The sequence below is a fragment of the Microplitis mediator genome, chromosome 1 (genome assembly GCF_029852145.1).
Source record: "Microplitis mediator isolate UGA2020A chromosome 1, iyMicMedi2.1, whole genome shotgun sequence".
NCBI classification, from domain to species: Eukaryota; Metazoa; Arthropoda; class Insecta; order Hymenoptera; family Braconidae; genus Microplitis; species Microplitis mediator.
In genome coordinates, this window is record NC_079969.1 from 26,943,718 (window position 1) to 26,965,444 (window position 21,727).

The following is a 21,727-nucleotide window of genomic DNA, read 5'->3' on the forward strand; positions in this document are numbered from 1 at the left end:
CATATTTGTACTGTGATACTTTTTTAAAAATAATAATTAGATCCTATAAATATGCAAGGATTTTTTAATTAAACAAAAAATTCATAAATAATTAATTACTTATATTTAAATTCATAATTTTTAGAATTTGAATTAAAAATTATTTTTCGTGCAATAAAATTAATAATTAATGCGGACATATTTGTACTGTGATACTTTTTTTGAAATAATAATTAGATCCTATAAATATGTAAGAATTTTTTAATTAAACAAAAAATTCAAAAATAATTAATTACTTATATTTAAATTCATAATTTTTAGAATTTGAATTAAAAATTATTTTTCGTGCAATAAAATTAATAATTAATGCGGACATATTTGTACTGTGATACTTTTTTTGAAATAATAATTAGATCCTATAAATACGTAAGGATTTTTTAATTAAACAAAAAATTCATAAATAATTAATTACTTATATTTAAATTCATAATTTTTAGAATTTGAATTAAAAATTATTTTTCGTGCAATAAAATTAATAATTAATGCGGACATATTTGTACTGTGATACTTTTTTTGAAATAATAATTAGATCCTATAAATATGTAAGAATTTTTTAATTAAACAAAAAATTCAAAAATAATTAATTACTTATATTTAAATTCATAATTTTTAATTCGACAGCCGGTAAAATAAATTTCTAAATTAGCATCCAAATGGTAAAATGTTTTATACAAAAAAAAAGTCTGAACTTTGTTTCTGGCAATAAAAATATAAATAAAATATTATGATAAGATTATTTATTTTTCTGTTTTATAAATTAAGTAATTAAATTATTTATAAAAAACAAAATGGCTTCTGGTATATTGAGAACTCCTAGAATAATAAATGTACAGCCAACAAAAAAACACACTGCCAGTTTATTTATTTTCCATGGCTCTGGTAATTACTTAATTCAATGATTTTTTTTTTTTTTTTATTATATATATTTATTTTGTTAATACCAATAAATTATTTTATTTTTTTTTAGGAAGTACTGGGAAGGATATGAAGGAGTGGATAGACATATTGACTAGGGACGAATTTAAATTTCCTCATATTAAAATTATTTACCCAACCGCACCAGCTGCACCTTACACACCATTAGGGGGAATGGTGATAATTTATTATTATCATTATTAATAATATAAAATAAAAATAGGAATTGGTTCAATTGAATTTATTTTTAGCTGAGTAATGTCTGGTTCGATCGTAATCAAGTGAATATTAAAGCGCCCGAAAATAAAGAATCAATTGATGCGATAGCTAAAGCAACATCAGAACTGATAAATGATGAAATAAAAAACGGTATCCCGGAGAGCAGGATTGTCGTGAGCGGATTTTCGATGGGTGGTGCCTTGGCGATGTACATGGCGTATAATTACCGACCATCGCTGGCTGGTTGTGTTGCTATGTCATCATTTCTTAATGAAAATTCACTAGTCTACGAGGTATTTTTGACTTGGTGACCCGAGTAGCACAATTGGCTGTGACATCTATAGAATAGAGAAATATGATCCTGGAGTTAGAAGACAATTAGCAATTTTTGATTTTTTTTTCAACAGATAAATTTGAAAAAAAAATAAACTGAAAATATGCACATGTAGAAAATTAAAAAAACTATGAGTGCATTTTTCGAAATTTTTTTTATTTTATAGTTTGTCGTTTTTAAGAAAAACCAAAAATTATTAGACGTCGATTAACTTCAGGATCATGACAGAAGTTGAGGCTGTTTTTTTATGATCCTGAAGTTAGCAGACAATTAAAAATTTTTTGATTTTTTTTTGAACAATTAAATTTGAAGAAGAAAAAAAATTAAAAATATGCACATGTAGAAAATTTTAAAAACTATAGGTGCGATTTTTTAGTTTTTTATTTTCTTCAAATTTAATTGTTCAAAAAAAAATCAAAAAATTTTTAGATGTCTACTAACTTCAGAATCATGTTTTTTTGACATTGATCAGAAATTTTGTCTGTATTAAAAGACTTGACACAAGTGACGACAAAAAGTAAATTATTAATAAGTCATCTAAAGAATTTTTTAACTGCAATGATTTTTTGTAAGACGGGAAAAAGAAGACAAATTTCCTGTGAGTCCGACACAGAAAAGAAAATTTCTTGGCACAAGAAAAATTTTTCATTACGAAGTGAAAATAAAAATTTTCCTTTTTAATTTATAATGAAAATTTTTCTTGGGGCGGGAAAAATTTTTTGCACCAAGAAATCATTTTTTTCTGGGCAGGATCAACATCTGTATGTCTTATTTACATAAAAAAAATGGCTTTGAAACAATAAAAAAAATTTATTGACCTTTTAAAAGACATCTTAGTCTCTGTGCTACTTGGGAACTTAGTAATCCATTTACCAGATGATTAATTAATTAATAAATTTATTTATTTATTTTACAGGCTTTGAAAAATAATATCAAAACACCTCCGCTGTTACAATTTCATGGACAGGATGATTCACTTGTGCCTTTTTCATGGGGAGAAAAAACTCATAATAATTTAAAAAAATTAAATGTCAATTGTAAATTAATACCAGTACCTAATATTGAACACGAAATAGTTAAGTCTGAAATAGAACAATTTAAAGAATGGATTTTAAAAATTATTCCTGATGTATAATTTGTGATTAATTTTTTTCAAATATTTTTATTATTAAAATTAGTAATAAATATTTTTTAATTATTTTACAATCAATGTATAAATATTTTTAAAAAATCCCCCAATTGACACATAAATATTCGGCCCTAAAATTAATTTTTTAAATTTAAGATCGATAATAAATTTTTACAAGTTTTATAAAATATTTTTTTATCAATAAATCTGGGGCATTTTATACGAGCACTTAAAGTTAAATAGAGCAAAGTGTCAATAATTGGTACCTTGTAAATAATAATTAAGTTCCCTACTCTACATATATTTTGTTCTCTGCATAAATGTCCGCATAATTAAAACAATCAATAGTCAAAATCTTATACAAATTTTATTCTTATAATTTTTGAATCCGCCTCGCCCTTGAACCAAGAGAAGATTTAATTATTTTTAGAATAAATAAAAACTATTAATAGCAAAAATAAAAAATAACATCCAGCAAATCTTATTATTCATAACTAAAACCCAAACTCGATTAATTAATAAATTTATTAAAATACTAATTTACGTAATGGCACCGAGCCTCTAAATATTTAGTAAATTTAAAATTAATTTATTTTAAAGTCCATCCAACTTCACCGTGATCGTGACTTGAAATCCATCGCGTAAAACAATGACGTCATTCCTCTAGTAGACCTGCATATATATAAGAATATACATATATAATAAACCAGCTCAAGTCCTTTTTAATCAATTTAATTTGAACTTTTGTCGTTCGCCAGGATGCCGATCAATCTGTGGCTGTTACTCCCATCCGTCTTTCCTCAGATTTATGTCCTCGGAAAAATTAACGTTTTCCCAACAACGAGAGGTCACGCTAAAAAAAAAATCCACAGCCAGGGTACGACAGGGTAAAAGTAAGACGACCCCAGACAAAATTACGTAGTTGGCGTTGCGCATTGGCGCAGTTGGTCTACACCCCCGACACACATCCTCGTGGGGGCTCGTGCTCTACGTGGGGGCTATACCTTTCACTTTTTTATCTTTATCGCGCCCTCGCAGTCGACATTAGTTTTGATCTCGCATTATAAGACTCAATCCTTCGTCCAAGTGAAGTTTTCATTCATAAATTTAACTTTCCGTACTTAGACTTCATACGTAAAATCAACTTTACTTTAAAATAAACAACTGTTTGTTCAAACAAGTTATGAAGCTCCAAAATATGATATGTGATAAATTTAAATTCGCTTGTATCCGCGATTCCAAGTTACTCACTGGTATTTTCTTTGTACCGAGAGACTCAAACTACCGTAAACAATTTTGTATGTTATGGTTTTAATTACTTTTATGTCAGTAATTTAATTTTTTTAGTGGAGAAAAATTATTTATTAATAAATAAAATATTTTTTAAATTAAACTTCATTAAATGTCAGTCTTAAAATAACTAAACAGTTAATACTGTACGTTTATCTTTTAAATTTATTCGTTGACGAGGAAAATCAATATAGAGTATGTGTTAAAAATGGATCAAATAAACTCAACTAACGCGCGGAATATTTTTAAATCGCTATAAATTTGTTAATATTATTATTATTGAATAGATAATCTGTGATATTTAAAAGTGAACAAAGTGATAAACGTAATATTTTATTGAGCAACTATAAATTTCTATTGTATTTTATTTAATTGTATTGAGTAATGATGTGATAAAAAATTACTTATTCCAGTTGAATTAACGGGACAATCTATTGCTTTTGTTACAAATTATAGATATTTTTAAATCTGGATATTTAACTCGCTATCAGTTTAACTGTTGGTTTTATTTATTTATTGTAATAAATTACGGACGGTAATTAATTAATTTATTAATTAATGTTGTTTGTAGTCAGATGAATTACTGAGTGAAAAAAAATATTTTGAATGACTCGTCCGTCAAATAATTTTCAGTACCCTAAAATAAAGCGTAAGTTTTTATTAATTATTAATTAGCAATTTAATTAATTATCAAAAATATACGGAAATATTAAGTCAATAACTTTTGAATTTTTTTTAAAACGATAAGTTGTGGAAAAAAAAATATTTTAAAAAATTCCACCTGTAGTTTTTTTAATTTTCTACATGTGCATTTTTTTTTTTTTTTTTTTTTGTAATTTATTTGTTGAAAAAAAAAATCCAAAAATTTTTTAATTGTGTTTACTTCAGAATCATGAATTTTGCCGACGTCTAATAATTTTTGAATTTTTTTTAAAACGATGTTATAGAAAAAAAAATATTTCAAAAAATTCTACCTGTAGTTTTTTAAATTTTCTACATGTGCATTTTTTTTTTTTTTTTTTTTTGTAATTTATTTGTTGAAAAAAAAAATCCAAAAATTTTTAATTGTGTTGACTTCAGAATCATGCATTTGGCCGACGTCTAATAATTTTTGAATTTTTTTTAAAACGATAAGTTATAAAAAAAAAATATTTGAAAAAATTCCACCTGTAGTTTTTTAAATTTTCTACATGTGAATTTTTTTTTTTTGTCATTTATTTGTTGAAAAAAAAAATCAAAAAATTTCAAATTGTGTTTACTCCAGAATTATGAATTTGGCCGACGTCTAATAATTTTTGAATTTTTTTTAAAACGATAAGTTATAAAAAAAAAATATTTCAAAAAATTCCACCTGTAGTTTTTTAAGTTTTCTACATGTGCATTTTTTTTTTTTTTTTTTTTGTAATTTATTTGTTGAAAAAAAAAATTCAAAACTTTTTAATTGTATTGACTTGAGGATGATTGAGATTTTAAATGAAATTTATTTAAATTAAAAAAAAAAATTGGAGGAATAAAAAATAAAACTTTCTCTGGTGGATTAACACCCATGTGATTTCAAAAGCAAACACAACATTCACATTCGCACATCGATTTAAAAAGTATGTGACACATGTGGAAAAGAAAGTGAAGGACTTTTGAAGCGTTGACCAGTGAAAATATCCGTTGAATAACAATTTATATGATAATTATTACGTAAAATTATTATGATGGCTTGTATACAAGTCATTTTATTAAGTAACTCCTTAATTTATTTAAGGAAAAGATTTATAGAACCAAAGATTGAGTGGCGCAATAGCTAATGAATTTTTTTTTTATTTAAAGGAGAAATGACCGGTGACACGGGATTTGGTCTTGGGGTCGGAGTGGCAAGTGGCTCAGGACTTGCTGCAGCACAACAAGGTCAGGGTGTTGCAGCCTTGCTGGTGATGCTGGCCGTTCTCTGCTTTATATTTGCGTACTGCTGCTGGGGCGCGCCTTTCTGCCGATCTCTCTGTCGCAGGCACTGCTGCTGTCGACTGGAGGATCCGGAGCTTGACCCGCGGTTTGGTAACAGCGATCAAGCGATGGTTGCTACTCCGACAATTATTTTGTTACCTCACGGTAGAATGCTGGTTGTTGATGGAAATATTTTTAGTCAATTTCAAGCTGATACTACTGGTAAAATTTATTATTATTAACGCGGAGCAGATGACTGTCTATTTATTTAATCCCCTCACAGTGAAATTCACCTCAAGGGGAGTTGATTTTTATTTTAAAACTCCGAATCGGAGTGAATGCGGATTTAAATAAAATCCGTGATCACTCCGAATTCACTCCCGATTTTTTACACTGTATTGTAATTATTATTATTATTATTGTAGCCGAAAAATTTCATAGTAAATCAAGTACTCTGACTACCATCCAATCAAGATTTGGACTAGAACCAAAAATTTTATTAATCAATATGATACTGAAGTTAGCCGACGTTTAATAACTTTTGGATTTTCTTTGAGATGGTAAATTATAAAAAAAAAAAAATTTGAAAAAATTGCATCTGTAGTTTTTTAAATTTTCTACATGTGCATTTTTTTAGTTTTTGTTTTTTTTTGTAATTTATCTGTTGAAAAAAAAAATCCGAAAATTTTTAATTGTCTGCTAACTTCAGGATCATTAATCAATAGACAAATATTTTTCAAAAATTCGTTTAAAAAAAAACGCAATTTAATTTTTCTTTCTATAAATTAACTCCGGAAAATTTAATTTTGAATTTTTAAAAAAATTTAATCTTTAGACTTTATAAAAATTAACGATACTGAAGTTAGCCGACGTTTAATAACTTTAGGATTTTTTTTTAGATGTTAAATTATAATAAAAAAAAATTTGAAAAAATTGCACCTGTAGTTTTTTTAATTTTCTACATGTGGATTTTTTTAGTTTTTATTTTTTTGTAATTGATTTGTTGAAAAAAAAATCCGAAAATTGTCAGCTGTCTGCTAACTTCAGGATCATTAATCAATAGACAAAAATTTTTCAAAAATTGGTATTAAAAAAAACCCAATTTAAATTTTCTTTCTATAAATTAACTCCGGAAAACTTAATTTTGAATTTTGAAAAAAATTTAATCTTTAGACTTTATAAAAACTAACGATACTGAAGTTAGCCGACGTTTAATAACTTTAGGATTTTTTTTTAAATGATAAATTATAAAAAAAAATATTTGAAAAAATTGCACTTATAATTTTTAAAATTTTCTATATGTGCATATTTTTAGTTTTTTTTTTTTTTTATAATTTATCGTTTGGAAAAAAATTCCAAAAATTATGAGATGTCCGTTAACTTATGATCCTGAAGTTAGCAGACATTTAAAAATTTTTGAATTTTCGTTTTTCAATAAATCAACTGCAAAAAAATAATATAAAAATATGCAAATGTAGAAAATTTTAAAAACTACAGGTGCAATTTTTTCAAATAATTTTTTAAAATTTTTTATCGTCTAAAAAAAAATCCAAAAATTATTAGACGTCTGCTAACTTCAGTATCATGTTAACTTCAGGATCATAAAAATTACTTAGATTTTAATTAACTTTCGCTTACTGTCAATAGTCAATAATTTATCGCAGCTTAAAAATTACTTAAATTTTTTTTTCAGGCCTAGACCTAGTGGAATTGGGTGAAAATGTCTTAAGAGCACAACGTAACTCTCGATACGTAAATCGTCATCATTTGTCGCACAATAGCCAAGGGAGTATGTTAGAAATGGACGCGGAAACTCCAAGTAAAGACAGCATTGGATCTGTCGGGTGTTTTCCACCGCCGACATATGAAAGTATTTACGGTAAAGAGGAAGGCGATATGCCGCCATCATACTCAGACATTATTTTACACAGGTATTTTAAAATAATCCAAAACAAAACCAACATCTTCCATAATATAAATCCTACTACATAAAAAAAATTTTAAACTGCCCACAGATTTGCGAATCTCCCTTACGAAATAGATTTGCAAGATTACTGCAACGACAAAGAAGAAATAGAAATGCGTAGTCTCGATAATTGCTCACATATCATAACGAATCCAATGAACACTGTGACTTATCATCCTTACGCAACGATAACGTCATTTTCAAGTCAAAATTATTCCCGTAATCTTACGATAAATAATAATTCAAGGCACAATCAACCCGGGACAACGACCGACAGTTTTTACATTGAAAACGAACTAAATAATATTTACACGATAAACAGTAACATAAATAATAACAATCAACAAAATGAAAACATAAATAATAATAGTAACCCGACCAATGATAGAAATTTTTACGTAATGACCAATGGAAATCTCTATCGTCAAAACGCATCACGTGGATTTATTTCAAATGAAGAATTGCACAGACACTTCAGTGATACTAATAATTTAAGCAATTTAAGTGTCGCATTGTCCAGTGAGACTGTTGACACTCGAGCGCAGACTGCGATCGTTGATGTCAATGCTACTGAAAGGCGGGCTGCTGATGAAACCGCTAGTGGAGTAGACAATTTAAATAATTCAAATTCTAACTCTAACTCTAACTCTAATTCTAATCCTAATCATAATTCAAATTCTAATCAAGTTGTCAATGTAATTAGTGATAACGTTAATCCAAATGCACGCAATCATCCTGAGAATGGAGCTAGAGCTAATCAGAGACGTGATAGACACCGTGATATTGATATGGACGAAGAGAATAATAATTTTGTAACACTTGCTGATATTCGTGAAAGCCGCGTGTGATTTGTAATTATAAACTGTAATAAATAATAATAATAATTGTAATGTATGATAATAAATATTGCTTTTGATAGCAGCACTCTGTAATATTTTCGAAGCCTTTTGTACCTTAGATCGGAAAAAAATGTTAAGTAAAAACTCTACTGGATCTACCCTGATAGAAAAGTTGGCGTCAAACTAACAGCCGCAATTAGACGTTAAGTTGGTAATCCATAAGTTGACGGAAAGTTGCTTTCAATTTTCTCAGAAACCTGCTTTCGAAGGGCAGCTTTTCCCTGGCGTAAACTTTTTCAAAAAGTTGGCGGCAACTTGTAGCCAAGTTGGTCGCAAACTTTTTGACGAGCAACTCGTGCTATCAGAGTAGATTTCTTAAATTTTTCCCATGAGTCCTAGTATGTCAGCCGAAAATTACATGATAATGAAGTTAGCCGACGTCTAATAATTTTTGGATTTTCGTTTAGATGGTAAATTATAAAAAAAAAAAAAAATTGGAAAAATTGCACCTGTAGTTTTTTAAATTTTCTACATGTGCATTTTTTTAGTTTTTATTTTTTTGTAATTGATTTGTTGAAAAAAAAATCCTAAAATTTTTAATTGTCTGCTAACTTCAGGATCATGAAAATTACAGCTGCCCCAATTACCCCTAAGTTACCTTTCAGCAGAAAAATTGCTAATTTTTTTTCATTTTTGTTGCGTGAAAAACGTTACGATCCTCAGGTAAATCCTCAAGTGTATGATAATTAAATATTAAGTTTAGAGATTAATTTTTTTGGTAAATAATTAAAATAAATTTTATTATAAATAAGTCATTAAATATTTACATGCGCTGGCGATTAAGTCGTTATACTTTTGGTACCACCCATAAGATGGTCTAAAAATGAATTTTTGTCAATACTCTCGAGGACTTTTTCTTGCTTACGCATCAGTGGACCAGCATCTTCTAGCTTTTGTTCTATTTCCATTTGCTGTTTGTACACGATATTAAATAACTGGACTACGCCTCTGTAAAATTATTTATTTTAATAATTAGGCGCTCATTAATTTAGTAATTTAAATAAATATCAATAATTACTTGGTGGCGATCTTCTGCAAAGTCCTTTCGCGCCCGCGACTTAGCACTGATGGCTTAACTCTGAGGGAAAGATGTTTAGATTTTTTTTCTTTCTTTTCTGGATCTTCTATAGATTTTTTTACTTCGCTTTTGTCGTCAGTCTTAGCATCGGCACCAGCATCAGCCTCGGTCGCAGATTCTTTTGGTTTTATCTCGTTTAGTTTTTTTGCACGTGACAGCACCAGAGTTTTCTTCTTCTTGGGTTTGTTTGTTTTTAATATTTTACGGAAGACATCAGCCAAGGCTGGATTTCCGTTGAATTTTGAACCTGCCTCCTTTGATTCTGTCTCACTGTCACCCATTTCAGAATCTTCACGCTCGCTGTCATCGGAGGAATTTTCTGGGCTCATTTCTTCAACGCTCATTTTTGGATCTTTGAATAAATTTTTTTATTAATTAATATTTATATTTTATTAATTACTGGGCTGTATAAATTATATAAATATATAAAATTAGATGATGCTAAAAGTAGCTGACTTTTGACAATTTTATGATCCTGAAATTGAAAGACAATCAAAAAATTTTTGTATTTTTATTTCAACAAATCAATTAATAAAAAAACTAAAAATATAGACGTTTAGAAAATTCAAAAAACTATAGGTGCAATTTTTTTATAATTTATCGTTTTGAAAAATAACAAAAAAATCATTAAACGTCAGTTAATTTCAGTATCATTTTTATGAGTGTGAATGTAGCAGACAGACAAATTTAAAATTATTAATAAGTAGAATAAATAATTAATAAAATAAAATTTTTAAAAAATGCGCATTTAAAAAATTTTGAATTCGTCTGATGTCTGGTACATCCACTCATAAAATTTTAGTGTTTTTAATTACCAAGTTGTCAGACAAATTTTAAAAAAATATACACCAGATAATTTTTGAAAATTATTTCCGCGCATTTTTTTAAATTTTTGCCTGTCAGTATTTAATTTGTTTATTGAAAACGAATAAATTTTTTTACTGCTGCTTTCAGGATCATAAAATTAGAGGTTATTTAAATTTATAACAATTAAATTTCTAAGTTGTAATACTTACAGTAAAATTATTTGAATTTTTAATTTAACTAATTATTTTTAAATCAAATTTATAATTTAAAAAACGATATATTATTTTTAATTGCAAAGTATAATGACAACCACGTGAGTGATGAAAGTAAATAAACTAATTTATATTTCAGGTTAAGTCAACAGTCAACAAGTAATAATATTTCTTTATGGTGGCGCGAGTTTACAATTTTAAAATCCCTCCCCCCTCCAGACAAATTTCAAATTATACCCAGGCGGCACAAAAAAAAATTGTTAACTTTATGTTAACAATTAGTTACACTATACAAAATTGTTGCCTTAAATTTAACAAAAAGTCAACAATTTTTTTTTGTGCCGCCTGGGTAAATAAAGAGAGTAAATAATCAAAAAAATGTTGGAAAATCCAAAAATGCACACCTCAATCACTCATTTTATTTTTAATCATTACTTTTATTTTATAATTAATTTTACAATCGAAACTGATTTACGTAAATCAAGTACTTGATAGAAAAAGTTTATAAGTAATTTACGAATTGATAGATTTGACAAATTAATCAATTCAGTAAAAACTCAGGCAAGTTTCTATCGAAGTCATCCCAAGTCCAATTCAAAGACATATTAAATTAATTTTATAATTGATACTGATTTACTAGACGAAAAGTTTGAGTAAATTCATGATGAAAGTCATCTAAATTTATTATGAACGAAAATTTTTTTTACACGGGCATGACATCATGATTTTTGATAGACTTTTTATATAATTTCTATAGAATTCGTCGTAAGTAATAAAGTAAATCTGTATCATCGGGAATTTCTTCAATGGAAACCTGAATATTTGGGATCTGGATCATCAATACATCGGGATCTATTTAATAAGCACTCGCTCAAATGCGCGGTAAAATTTTACGGATTTAATTCCGAGCAGATGGCGCCGTATCTTGACATATATTTGTAAACACTGACCACGTGAGACTGAAAGCTAAATAAAAATAAACCTACTAGGTTAATTTCACACTTATTTTCATAAAAAAACATTAAAAACAAGTTAAATTACTCACTACAATAACTTTTGTCTCAACAGATTCAAAAAATAAATTACTTACTAATTTAAAAAGTAATATTGATTTTAAAAAACTAAATACCATCAACATGTACGTATTCAAACCCTTTGTTTTGACTGAAGTAAATTACCAGGGCAGGATAAAACCATCAGCAAGAAGATGGCCAAATATTGTTAACAATGACAAGTATTTGTATCTGTACTGCGGCACGACGCGGGTCGAGAACGACGACAAAGAAAAAGACTCGGGTGATGGCTTTGATGATTCTGACGGTGACCTGAGTGACGAAGAATCTTTCAGCACCGAGTACACAGTAAAGTATCTCCAGGACATGTGGGAATTAAACCTGGCCACAGAGACTTGGAGATGTCTTCCTGACAGAAGTTATCCCAGTGATGAGGAGAACATTATCGGAGTAGGACTGAACGAGTCGACGATGGTCGCGACCACGCAGGGGGTAAACAACGAGAACAATGTCTACGTTTATGACTTAGTTGACAGTACCAAGGACGTCAAAATCAAACTGACCCAAGAGTGGCCTAGTAGATTGTTCTGCTTCAATCTTATCAGTCACGATAATTATTTTTACACTGTCGCCTACGGGGAGTATGGAATCAACGTCTTCAAACTGGACTATGGAACCGGAAGCTGGACGAGAATCGACCGTCAATGTTTGAACAGTTTTACTGAAGTTCTGCCGTTCGGCGAATTCAATACTGCGTTTGATGGAAAGATTTTTGTTTTCATAGTTGACGACTGGCGGCAAGATCACAGGAAACCTATCAAGGTTTTTATTTTATTGATTTAGTTAATTAATTGAAAGATTGTTTTATAATTTTACGTGATTTTATTTGCAGAAAACGGTGGCTTTTGATTTGGAGAAGAGACAGTGGGAGGATATTGAGACCGTTGGAGATGATGATGGGAAAAATTACCCGGAATTTAGGACTGGATTTAATTTGTGCCAGTATACGGACCCGGATAGTGCAGAGGTCAATGTAATTCTCACTGGAGGTGTAGCGGATACTAAATACTATGATGATGTTTGGCGGCTTAATTTGCACACGCTCCAGTGGACATGTTTGAATAAATTTGGATCTGTTCTTCCAATACCGATTACTGATCACGCGGCGACTATTACTGATAGTGGTAAACTGTACGTGTTTGGTGGGATAACTGGAACTCAAGATGATAAGGTTCATTTATTTTTATATTGTCATTAATAAAATATATACTGTGAAAAATCGGGAGTGAATTCGGAGTAATTACGGATTTTATTTAAATCAAAATTCCCTCTGTCACTCAGAGTTTCAGAGTTTGAAAAAAAATGACTCCGCATATGGAGTAAATTGGGAGTTTGTCTTCTCATCAGAGTGATTTTGGAGTGAACTTGATTTTATTTAACTCCGCATTTACTCCAATTCGGAGTTTCAATATTGAAATAAACTCTCCTTTGGAGTAAATTTCACTATGACAGTAAAGTTAGCAGACATTTGAAATTCAAATAAATTTTTTTAATAGATAAATAATAAAAAAAAATATTTCTAAAAAAATGCACATGTAGAAAATTCGATGAACTATACGTGCAATTTTTACTCTGAATAGATAAAATAAATAGACAGTCATCCATTTCGCATTGACTCCAGACTTAATCCACGTTCACTTCGCAAATTTTTTTACAAAGTACACTGCGAAAAATCGCAAGTGAATTACAAGATACTGAAGTTAGCCGACGTCTAATAATTTTTGGATTTTTTTTTAAACAATAAATTACAAAAAAAAATATATTTAAAAAAATTGCACCTGTAGTTTTTTAATTTTCTACATGTGCATATTTTTAGTTTTTAGTTTTTTTTTTTTTTAATTGATTTGTTAAAAAAAAATCCGAAAATTACTAATTGTCTGCTAACTTCAGGGTCATAGTGATTACAGATTTTATTTAAATCCACATTCACTTCATTACTCGAAGTCACGGAGTTTTAAAAAAATCGCTCCGCATACGGAGTAAAAGGGGAGTGATCACTCCCCAAATTTTGTTACCGTGTATATTTACAGCAATGCGTTTTTTTTATTTTTCAGTTCACTAGAGTCGATGCTCTCTACTCAACCTGGCTGAGGATCCCAAGACTGACAGACATCTGCTGGGAAGCTGTAATTTATTACTACCGCGACCTGAGCACTAAATCAGACGAAGAATTTAAAAAAATGGGTTTGCCTCCAAAATTTGTAAAATCCAAAATAGAATAAATAATACGATACTGAAGTTAGCCGACGTCTAATAATTTTTGGATTTCCTTAAAAACAATAAATTTGAAACAACAAGAAATTTCAAAAAATTGCACCTATAGTTTATTAAATTTTCTACATGTGCATATTTTTATATTTATTTTTTTTTTTAAATTAAGTCGTTGAAACAAAAATTCGAAAATTATCAACTGTCTGCTAACTTCAGGATCATATAAATAATAATAGATCTGTAAGTACAAGAGTACATATTTTTGCAAGTACTGTAAGAAAGTTTTTTTTATAACGATGTAAATATTTTATTGATAAATCAAGTGCTATATTTATCAATACTTAAGTTTAAATAATTAAATCAATAGATTTAATATTTATAGATCTGTGCTCATACAATAGTTTCGCTATCGGGTTTGTACAAATTAGTAATCAAAAATTAAGTTATGGTTTTTTTGTTTATGATATATTTAAGTATAATTACAATATGGGCAAATATATAACATTATCTTAGAGACTCAGTTACAATTAATATTAAATTTAAATTTATTAATTACTTGGTAAATAATTAATAAAATTTTGTACGATAATTCGTAATTATTGTCGTCTATTTTTATTAATAAACTTATTAATGACCTTTAATTAACTCTACTGTATGCAGAAATACCATTTTTTTATAAATAATATTCAAAAACAAATGGCGCGAATTTTGAATTTTAAAACCCCGCCGTTTTAATAATCAGCGAACTTCACGTTTATTTATTGTGATCAATATGGGCCAGGATTAAAGTGTCAAAATAAATATATTTATATGCATATATATATATAAAAATATATTAATAACAAATATAAATAGTAAAATAAAATGTATGCCTTCAAACCGTTTGTGTTAACGGAATGCGACAGTCCAAGTGAAACTAAACCGACACCCAGAACATTTCCGACGATATTTTGCAATGAAAAATATCTGTACTCATTCAGCGGGTACAAGTATACGTTAAATAGATACACCGCCACTGATTATGACGACGCGAGAATAATTAAAGAAATTTGGAAATACAATTTGGCAACAAGGAAATGGAGCTGCTTACCAGAGCAGCGATTTTTGCCCAGCAACAACGAAATAATTCTCGGCATGACATTCAAATCAGACAGACTTATCGTAATTTCTTGGAACAAGTGCCAGTCAAAAGGTTACCTGTACACTCACAATTTAAAAAACGAACACGAGGTAGAAAAAATGACCACCAAGGGCCCACTGCCCAAGCGATTCTTCTCCCATAATTTTATAAGCCACGGGTCTTATTTGTACACCATCGGGAATGATCGTGGGTTGGGAGTCTTCAGGATAGACCCGGAGACTGGGATATGGGAAAAGTTGTCTCCGGAAAATGGCGATGACTTCCCTGGGTATTATGATGACATCGAGCTGGCTTATGATGGCATCAAAATTTATGTGATATTTGTAAAAATACGAGGGGAAAAAATCCGCGAACTCAAGGTATCAGTTTATATTCTGTACTCAATTAATTCTCTGTCAAAAAATCCATGTGGGATTGCATGGAAACCATAGGAATCCATAGAGGAAAGTATGGATTTATGTAAGAATCCATAGAAATTAATACAGGAGTCTATGGATTTATATAAGAATCCATGTAGGAAACTGGGTATCTAGATTCTCATATGGGAAATCCACAGGAAACTGCGGGTACCTGGATTTTCATGTAGAAACTTGACATAGAAATTTGGATGCATGGATTTCTTACTGAGAAGTTTATACAGGAATCTGTGTTCTTATAGAATCCGGGATATCTGGATTTCTATGTCTGTCTATTGATATGGGTACCCTATCTAAAAACTCCCATAGAATCCACTCAACTGCGACAAAAACCGCATAGAATCCTATAGACCGTATTGGTTTCTATGCGGTTTTTGTCGCAGTTGAGTGGATTCTATGGGAATTTTTGGATAGGGTATGTAAATCTATGCTATGAAAATCCCCATATGCTATTGGGACCCAGATAAGAATCTAGGCTGGATTCCCATATAGATTTTTTAAATAGGGTTTAAAATAAATAATTTTACCAAAGTAATTAATTAATTAAAATTTTCAGACAATACAGGCCTATGACATTGAACAGAATCGCTGGTATATTTTGGACACCACTGGAGATCCTGATAATGAGAAACTCTTTCCTGATATCAGGATTAATTTTGGAATCGCTCATATCGTAGATCTGGAAAGGAGAGACACAAATATTGTTATTTCTGGAGGAACGATGGACAAGAGAATTTATAATGACATTTGGCGGCTGAGTTTATCTACTCTGCAGTGGACTTGTCTGAATAAATTTGGGTCCATTCTACCCCAAGCTATTTGCGAGCACGACGCGACCACTTCCCTTGATGGCAAGATGTACGTTTTCGGTGGAAGGACCAAGAAAAAAAATAACAGAGTAATTGATACTTTATTCTATCATTCTATATCAATTGTATTAATAAAATGTATACGTTTTTTTTAGTTAAGTGAAGTAAATAATCTTTACTCCACTTGGTTGCGGATACCAAAACTCGCGGACATCTGCTGGGAAGCTGTTAATTTTTATTACAGAGATTTAAATTCAAAAACTGACGAAGAATTGTTTGAACTCGGATTGCCTATTAAATTTGTGAAGTCTAGATGCCAGTGAATTTATTATTTTGTATATAAAAACTAGGGGTGTGCGGATAGTTCGAAATTACGAACTTTATTCGTATCGATTCGAACTATTTGATAAAAATCCGAATCGAATAATTCAAATTATTTTTAAATTTACGAATACAAAAGTTTAAGAATAATTTCAAATTTTTTTTCTGCAATGATTTAAAATTGGAATATTTTTTCTCACAATTCAAATTTTTACCAGAGGTAAATAAATTTGATACAAATTATTTTTATTTACTTTAGAAAAAGTAACTGACGTCTCTATTAAATGAAAATTGAATTTTGAAAGTTGATTAAAATTTTCACGATTAGAAAAGTTACAAATAATTCGAAAATTTGCAGAAAAGTCGAAAATTGATGATCCCGAAAATGGCAGACAATTTACAATTTTTGAATTATTTTTTCTACTAATTAATTATGAAAAAAAAAAAGCTAAAAAATGCGCGTGTAGAAAATTTAAAAATCTATAAGTGCAATTATTTGAAATATTTTTTTTTATAATTTGTCGTTTTTTAAAAATTCAAAAATTAGTAGACGGCCAAATTCAGTATCATGAAAATTGACGTAATTCAAAAATTTTCCATGGTTCGATTTTATTTAATTATTCGATTCGAATGATCCTGGAGTTAGCAGACGATTAACAATTTTTGAATTTTTTTTTCAACAGATCAACTATAAAAAAAAATAAAAATAAAAATATGCACATGTAGAAAATTTAAAAAACTACAGGCGCATTTTTTCCAAATATTTTTTTTTTAAATTCATCGTCTTAAAAAAAAACCAAAACCTATCAAACGTCGACTAACTTCAGTATAATTTCGAAAACACCCCCAGTAAAAATCCAACTGTTTTGTAAAATAGACTAAAAAAAAATATATATATATTTATTTTTATGGATTTTAATAAAATATTTATTACTAATATATGTCTGTTTATATATAAACATAATTATAGTGAACAATAAAAAGTTTTTTAGTAAAAAAAGTTTAATAATTATGACAGTAAAGTTGGCGGACATCAGAAAATTTTTAAAATTTTAAAATAAAATTTTTTAAACAAAAAAATGGGCTTGTAGAAAATTCTAAAATCAGTCCATGCATTTTTTTTATCATATCAATTTAATTGTCTAATTTTTTAAATTGTAATTCAAAATGATCCTGAAGTTAACAGACAATTTAAAATTTTTGGATTTCTTTTTTCAACAAACAAATTACAAAAAGCAAAAAATAAAAAAATGCACACATAGAAAATTGAAAAAACTACAGGTGCAATTTTTTCAAATATTTTTTGTTTTAGATTTTACCGTTTAAAAAAAAATCAGAAGATTATTAGACGGCGGCTAACTTCAGTATCACAATTTAAAAATTGTCTTATGTCTGCTACATTTCACTCATTAAATATTTTGAAAAAACATTCAAATTAAAAATCCCACCCTGCAGATACTCGACTAACTTCATGTGTGTTATCATCATATGATCCACGTGCAGACAAGTGTTGGTACAAGAAAGTAAATAGTGAAAAATATATCCGACAATTATATAGATTTTTAGAAATATAATGTACGTTTTCAAGCCCTTTGTTTTGACTGAATGCTCAAATCCATCTAGTGCAGCTAAACCTTCTCCTAGAACCTTCCCGACGATATTCACCGACGAGAAATATCTCTACTCATTTAGTGGTTATAAGTACATAGTAAACAGATTCACAATCACGGACTACGACAACCCGCGAATAATAAAAGAAATCTGGAAGTACAATTTGTCCACCGGAGTGTGGTCATGTCTGCCAGAGCAACGGTACTTGCCGACAAACAGCGAAATAATTCTTGGCATGACATTCAAGTCTGACAAATTAATCGTCGCTACTTGGAACGAGAACCAGTCAAAGGGTTACCTGTACACCCATCATCTCAAGGACGAAAATCGAGTGGTTAAAATAAAAGCCAAAGGACCGATACCTGAACGCTCGATCATTCATAATTTTGTAAATCACGGCTCATATTTATATACTATTGGCAATAATCATAATTTAAGTGTCTACAGAATTGATCCGGAGACCGGGATATGGGAGAAGCTGTGTCCCGAAAACGGCAATGACTTTCCTGGGTACTATGAAGATGTCGAGCTGGCCTATGATGGGAAAAAGATTTACGTTTTGTTTGTAAAATTGTACGAAGAGAGAATCCGGGAGCTTAAGGTATCACTTTATTTTTTTTCACTTGATAAATTTAAATTACAGGCAATTATATAGAAGCGGGCTGCCTGGTTTTGATAAGCGGAAATTTAAAGATTTTTTATTGTGGTAACAGTAGCAAATATTTACCGAGCTCCAATTGAGGACCAGACACTTAAATGTCAATAAAAATTAAGGAATTGCTGAATTTAATTCATGAAGAATTTATAACGAGGTAGGAGACCCAGTACCTGATCACTCATGTATTTTTATATATATATTTACTAAATATAAATATACAAATATATGGAGTGATCGAGTACTAGTTCACTGATCAGGCACTGGGTCTTTTACCTCAATTTCATATTTTTCATGAATTAAATTCGAAATTTCTTAATTTTTAAAGACTTTAAGTGTCTGGTCGTTAACTGGAGCTCGGTCATTATTTGGTACTGCTGCCCCATATGTCGGCGGATTGAAGATATTTTTGCTTGATTAGATTTTGCTTACATATAAGTGATTTATAAATTTATACACTAAGTATCAAATATTCTAATTTGAATTTTATCATTGAAATTTTAAAGTCAGGCAGCCGTACACAGAAAAAAATAATTTCTCGCCTCAAAAATTTTTTCCTGGTACAAGAAAATTTTTCTTTTCAATTCAAATGCCAAAAAATGATTTTTTTTCTGTGTACACTGCGACATAATTTTCTGATTTTTCTCTGTATGGATTTCTAAGCCAACCACAAAAACTTGAGGCTCGGCAGTACAGCCGAATTTCCGGATTTTATATTTCTAATTAGAATAACATTTTAAATATTTACGGAACACGAATGATTAAAATTTTCCGAGGAACTTCGTCTCCGGCAGCCGAAAAAAATCAATTGAACCCGTGGAAAAATTTTATAGATACTGGAAATTTAAGTACACGGAACTGAAAAATCTGCAGCCCCTTCTGTATAACTGCCAAGATAAATAATTTTACAAAAGTACTTTACTAATTTATTTAAATTTCCAGACAATCCAGGCCTACGACATTGAGCAAAATCGCTGGTACATTTTATCAACCACCGGAGACCCAGATAATGACAAACCTTTTCCAGATATCAGGACCAATTTCGGTAATTCATTGTACGTTGATCCCGAAACCAAGGAAGTGAGTGTAATTATATCTGGAGGAAATATGAACCATACGATTTATAATGACATTTGGCGACTGAATCTCCGTACACTTCAGTGGACATGTTTGAATAAACTGGGATCCACTCTTCCGCAAGCTATTTGCGAACATGATGCGCTGGTATCACTCACTGGGAAAATGTATGTCTTTGGTGGACGGATTAAAAACACAAATGACAGAGTAATATTTTATTTACTAACTACTGACTGTTTTTTATGAGTTATTGAATTGATTACTTATTTAGTTAATTATGAATGTGGTTTTTTACAGTTGATTGAAGTTAATAATCTTTACTCTTCTTGGCTGAGGATACCGAAACTCGCAGACATATGTTGGGATGCTGTTAATTATTATTACAGAGACTTGAATACTAAGACAGATGAAGAATTATTTGAACTTGGACTACCCGTTAATTTCGTTAAGTCCAGATGCCAGTAAATTAATTATCATAATAAAAATAATAATAATAATAATAATAATAATAATAATAATAATAATAATAATAATAATAATAATAATAATAATAATAATAATAATAATAATAATAATAATAATAATAATAATAATAATAATAATAATAATAATAATACTCGTAATTATTTTTAAAAATAATTTTTATTTAAAGCAATTGTACAAAAGTATTTTAAAATTAATCAGTTATGATTATTTTATACATTTTCAGTTTTACATTTTTATATAAGTGTAGAAAAATTTTAAATCTTCACTTAATATAACAATTTAAAAAATTTATTCAATCTATTTGACATTCAAATTATTACTTTTTTCTGTGACGTTCCCGCTGATTTCATATTTTTACAATTATCTGGTCATTCCGTTGGAAAAATTTTATCCAGCAGATTCCACGAACTTCATCGCAGCCCAAGACGAAACTCATTACGATGCATGAGACTCGGGCCACGTGATGATCACCAGAGTAACCTGAGTGCGACATTTAATTTTTATATTTCATTGCACTGTTGATGAAAATACAGACCAGCCAGTCAGCCAATGGAGATCTTAGGCTCTGGACGTATGTTTGGAGACCCGTTGGCTCCTTAAAAAACCTCCAAAACAATTATAATTTTTACAGCAGGAAGCAACAGGGGTCGGAGAGACCCCTCAGCAGTAGGGTGGGCCGAAAATCCGCTTTTGAAAAATTTTCATTATTAATACCAAAAATATTTTTCTTTGTACAAAAAAAAAATTTTTCGGAAAACAAAAAAAAATTTTAGGTCGATATCAAGCTCGCCAAATCCCGCTAAAGTTAGAAGTTGTTTAAAATTTTTTTTCCAATACGTTTTGATCGGAAATTTAATTCTCTACAAAAAAGGTCCTATAATAAAATTACGTAAAGTTAATAGTTACTGAAATAATTGCAATTTTGCTCAAAAAAATGAAATTTTTCAAGATATTACTTTTTCAGGGTAAAAAATAAATTATATCATAAAAATTTCATAGGAAATTCAATTTTCAACAAAACAGACTTAATAAAAATTTATTCAAAGTTGATAGTTACAAATATAATAGCGATTGTTGGTGAAAGCCACCAAATAACGAGAAACT

The 21,727-nt window shown here is 29.3% G+C and overlaps 6 protein-coding genes across 12 annotated transcripts; 5 read left to right on the forward strand and 1 right to left on the reverse strand.

Annotated features, from left to right (window-relative positions):
• Window positions 1-703: 703 nt before the first annotated feature.
• On the forward strand, window positions 704-2,713 carry LOC130671187 (lysophospholipase-like protein 1). The gene is made up of 4 exons (XM_057474922.1): window positions 704-918; window positions 1,007-1,131; window positions 1,206-1,466; window positions 2,424-2,713. The coding sequence occupies exons 1-4, from the start codon at window positions 828-830 to the stop codon at window positions 2,640-2,642; spliced, it is 696 nt and encodes a 231-aa protein (XP_057330905.1). The 5' UTR covers window positions 704-827; the 3' UTR covers window positions 2,643-2,713.
• Window positions 2,714-3,471: 758 nt separating this feature from the next.
• LOC130671151 (probable serine/threonine-protein kinase DDB_G0283337) lies at window positions 3,472-8,749 on the forward strand. 6 transcript variants are annotated; one of them, XM_057474896.1, is made up of 5 exons: window positions 3,472-4,189; window positions 4,498-4,575; window positions 5,748-6,083; window positions 7,555-7,792; window positions 7,877-8,749. In XM_057474896.1, the coding sequence occupies exons 2-5, from the start codon at window positions 4,533-4,535 to the stop codon at window positions 8,673-8,675; spliced, it is 1,416 nt and encodes a 471-aa protein (XP_057330879.1). In that variant the 5' UTR covers window positions 3,472-4,189; window positions 4,498-4,532; the 3' UTR covers window positions 8,676-8,749. The 6 variants fall into 6 exon arrangements, with proteins under 6 accessions (XP_057330879.1, XP_057330887.1, XP_057330865.1 ...); XM_057474904.1 differs by having other exon boundaries at window positions 3,472-3,934; window positions 4,502-4,575; XM_057474882.1 differs by having other exon boundaries at window positions 3,473-4,424.
• A 704-nt stretch (window positions 8,750-9,453) lies between these two features.
• On the reverse strand, window positions 9,454-10,968 carry LOC130666006 (RRP15-like protein). The gene is made up of 3 exons (XM_057466640.1): window positions 10,821-10,968; window positions 9,745-10,156; window positions 9,454-9,674 (listed from the first exon to the last, which is right to left on the reverse strand). Exons 2-3 carry the CDS (start codon window positions 10,146-10,148, stop codon window positions 9,506-9,508), a joined length of 573 nt encoding a protein of 190 aa, XP_057322623.1. The 5' UTR covers window positions 10,149-10,156; window positions 10,821-10,968; the 3' UTR covers window positions 9,454-9,505.
• Window positions 10,969-11,712: 744 nt separating this feature from the next.
• LOC130671691 (kelch domain-containing protein 10 homolog) lies at window positions 11,713-17,733 on the forward strand. 2 transcript variants are annotated; one of them, XM_057475746.1, is made up of 6 exons: window positions 11,713-11,812; window positions 11,892-12,658; window positions 12,729-13,067; window positions 13,951-15,607; window positions 16,221-16,562; window positions 16,629-17,733. In XM_057475746.1, the coding sequence occupies exons 2-4, from the start codon at window positions 11,960-11,962 to the stop codon at window positions 14,116-14,118; spliced, it is 1,206 nt and encodes a 401-aa protein (XP_057331729.1). In that variant the 5' UTR covers window positions 11,713-11,812; window positions 11,892-11,959; the 3' UTR covers window positions 14,119-15,607; window positions 16,221-16,562; window positions 16,629-17,733. The 2 variants fall into 2 exon arrangements, with proteins under 2 accessions (XP_057331729.1, XP_057331739.1); XM_057475756.1 differs by having other exon boundaries at window positions 11,762-12,658; window positions 16,221-16,522.
• LOC130673479 (kelch domain-containing protein 10 homolog) lies at window positions 14,972-16,796 on the forward strand. The gene is made up of 3 exons (XM_057478502.1): window positions 14,972-15,607; window positions 16,221-16,562; window positions 16,629-16,796. The coding sequence occupies exons 1-3, from the start codon at window positions 14,972-14,974 to the stop codon at window positions 16,794-16,796; spliced, it is 1,146 nt and encodes a 381-aa protein (XP_057334485.1).
• Window positions 17,734-18,251: 518 nt separating the features above from the next.
• On the forward strand, window positions 18,252-20,801 carry LOC130674843 (kelch domain-containing protein 10 homolog). Its single transcript, XM_057480274.1, has 3 exons — window positions 18,252-19,006; window positions 20,003-20,344; window positions 20,435-20,801. The coding sequence occupies exons 1-3, from the start codon at window positions 18,368-18,370 to the stop codon at window positions 20,600-20,602; spliced, it is 1,149 nt and encodes a 382-aa protein (XP_057336257.1). The 5' UTR covers window positions 18,252-18,367; the 3' UTR covers window positions 20,603-20,801.
• Window positions 20,802-21,727: the final 926 nt, after the last annotated feature.

Bases quoted from the DNA above. Each gene is read 5' to 3' on its own strand.
- LOC130666006 (XM_057466640.1), bottom strand. From the start codon at position 10,148: ATGAGCGTTGAAGAAATGAGCCCAGAAAATTCCTCCGATGACAGCGAG. The intron at 9,675-9,744 runs GTAATTATTGAT...ATAATTTTACAG, and splicing joins TTGCAGAAGATCGCCACCAA to AGGCGTAGTCCAGTTATTTA.
- LOC130673479 (XM_057478502.1), top strand. From the start codon at position 14,972: ATGTATGCCTTCAAACCGTTTGTGTTAACGGAATGCGACAGTCCAAGT. The intron at 15,608-16,220 runs GTATCAGTTTAT...TAAAATTTTCAG, and splicing joins AAAAAATCCGCGAACTCAAG to ACAATACAGGCCTATGACAT. The intron at 16,563-16,628 runs GTAATTGATACT...CGTTTTTTTTAG, and splicing joins CCAAGAAAAAAAATAACAGA to TTAAGTGAAGTAAATAATCT.
- LOC130671691 (XM_057475746.1), top strand. From the start codon at position 11,960: ATGTACGTATTCAAACCCTTTGTTTTGACTGAAGTAAATTACCAGGGC. The intron at 12,659-12,728 runs GTTTTTATTTTA...TTTTATTTGCAG, and splicing joins ATCACAGGAAACCTATCAAG to AAAACGGTGGCTTTTGATTT. The intron at 13,068-13,950 runs GTTCATTTATTT...TTTATTTTTCAG, and splicing joins CTGGAACTCAAGATGATAAG to TTCACTAGAGTCGATGCTCT.
- LOC130671151 (XM_057474896.1), top strand. From the start codon at position 4,533: ATGACTCGTCCGTCAAATAATTTTCAGTACCCTAAAATAAAGC. The intron at 4,576-5,747 runs GTAAGTTTTTAT...TTTTATTTAAAG, and splicing joins TCAGTACCCTAAAATAAAGC to GAGAAATGACCGGTGACACG. The intron at 7,793-7,876 runs GTATTTTAAAAT...AACTGCCCACAG, and splicing joins TCAGACATTATTTTACACAG to ATTTGCGAATCTCCCTTACG.
- LOC130671187 (XM_057474922.1), top strand. From the start codon at position 828: ATGGCTTCTGGTATATTGAGAACTCCTAGAATAATAAATGTACAGCCA. The intron at 919-1,006 runs GTAATTACTTAA...ATTTTTTTTTAG, and splicing joins ATTTATTTTCCATGGCTCTG to GAAGTACTGGGAAGGATATG. The intron at 1,132-1,205 runs GTGATAATTTAT...ATTTATTTTTAG, and splicing joins ACACACCATTAGGGGGAATG to CTGAGTAATGTCTGGTTCGA.
- LOC130674843 (XM_057480274.1), top strand. From the start codon at position 18,368: ATGTACGTTTTCAAGCCCTTTGTTTTGACTGAATGCTCAAATCCATCT. The intron at 19,007-20,002 runs GTATCACTTTAT...TTAAATTTCCAG, and splicing joins AGAGAATCCGGGAGCTTAAG to ACAATCCAGGCCTACGACAT. The intron at 20,345-20,434 runs GTAATATTTTAT...GGTTTTTTACAG, and splicing joins TTAAAAACACAAATGACAGA to TTGATTGAAGTTAATAATCT.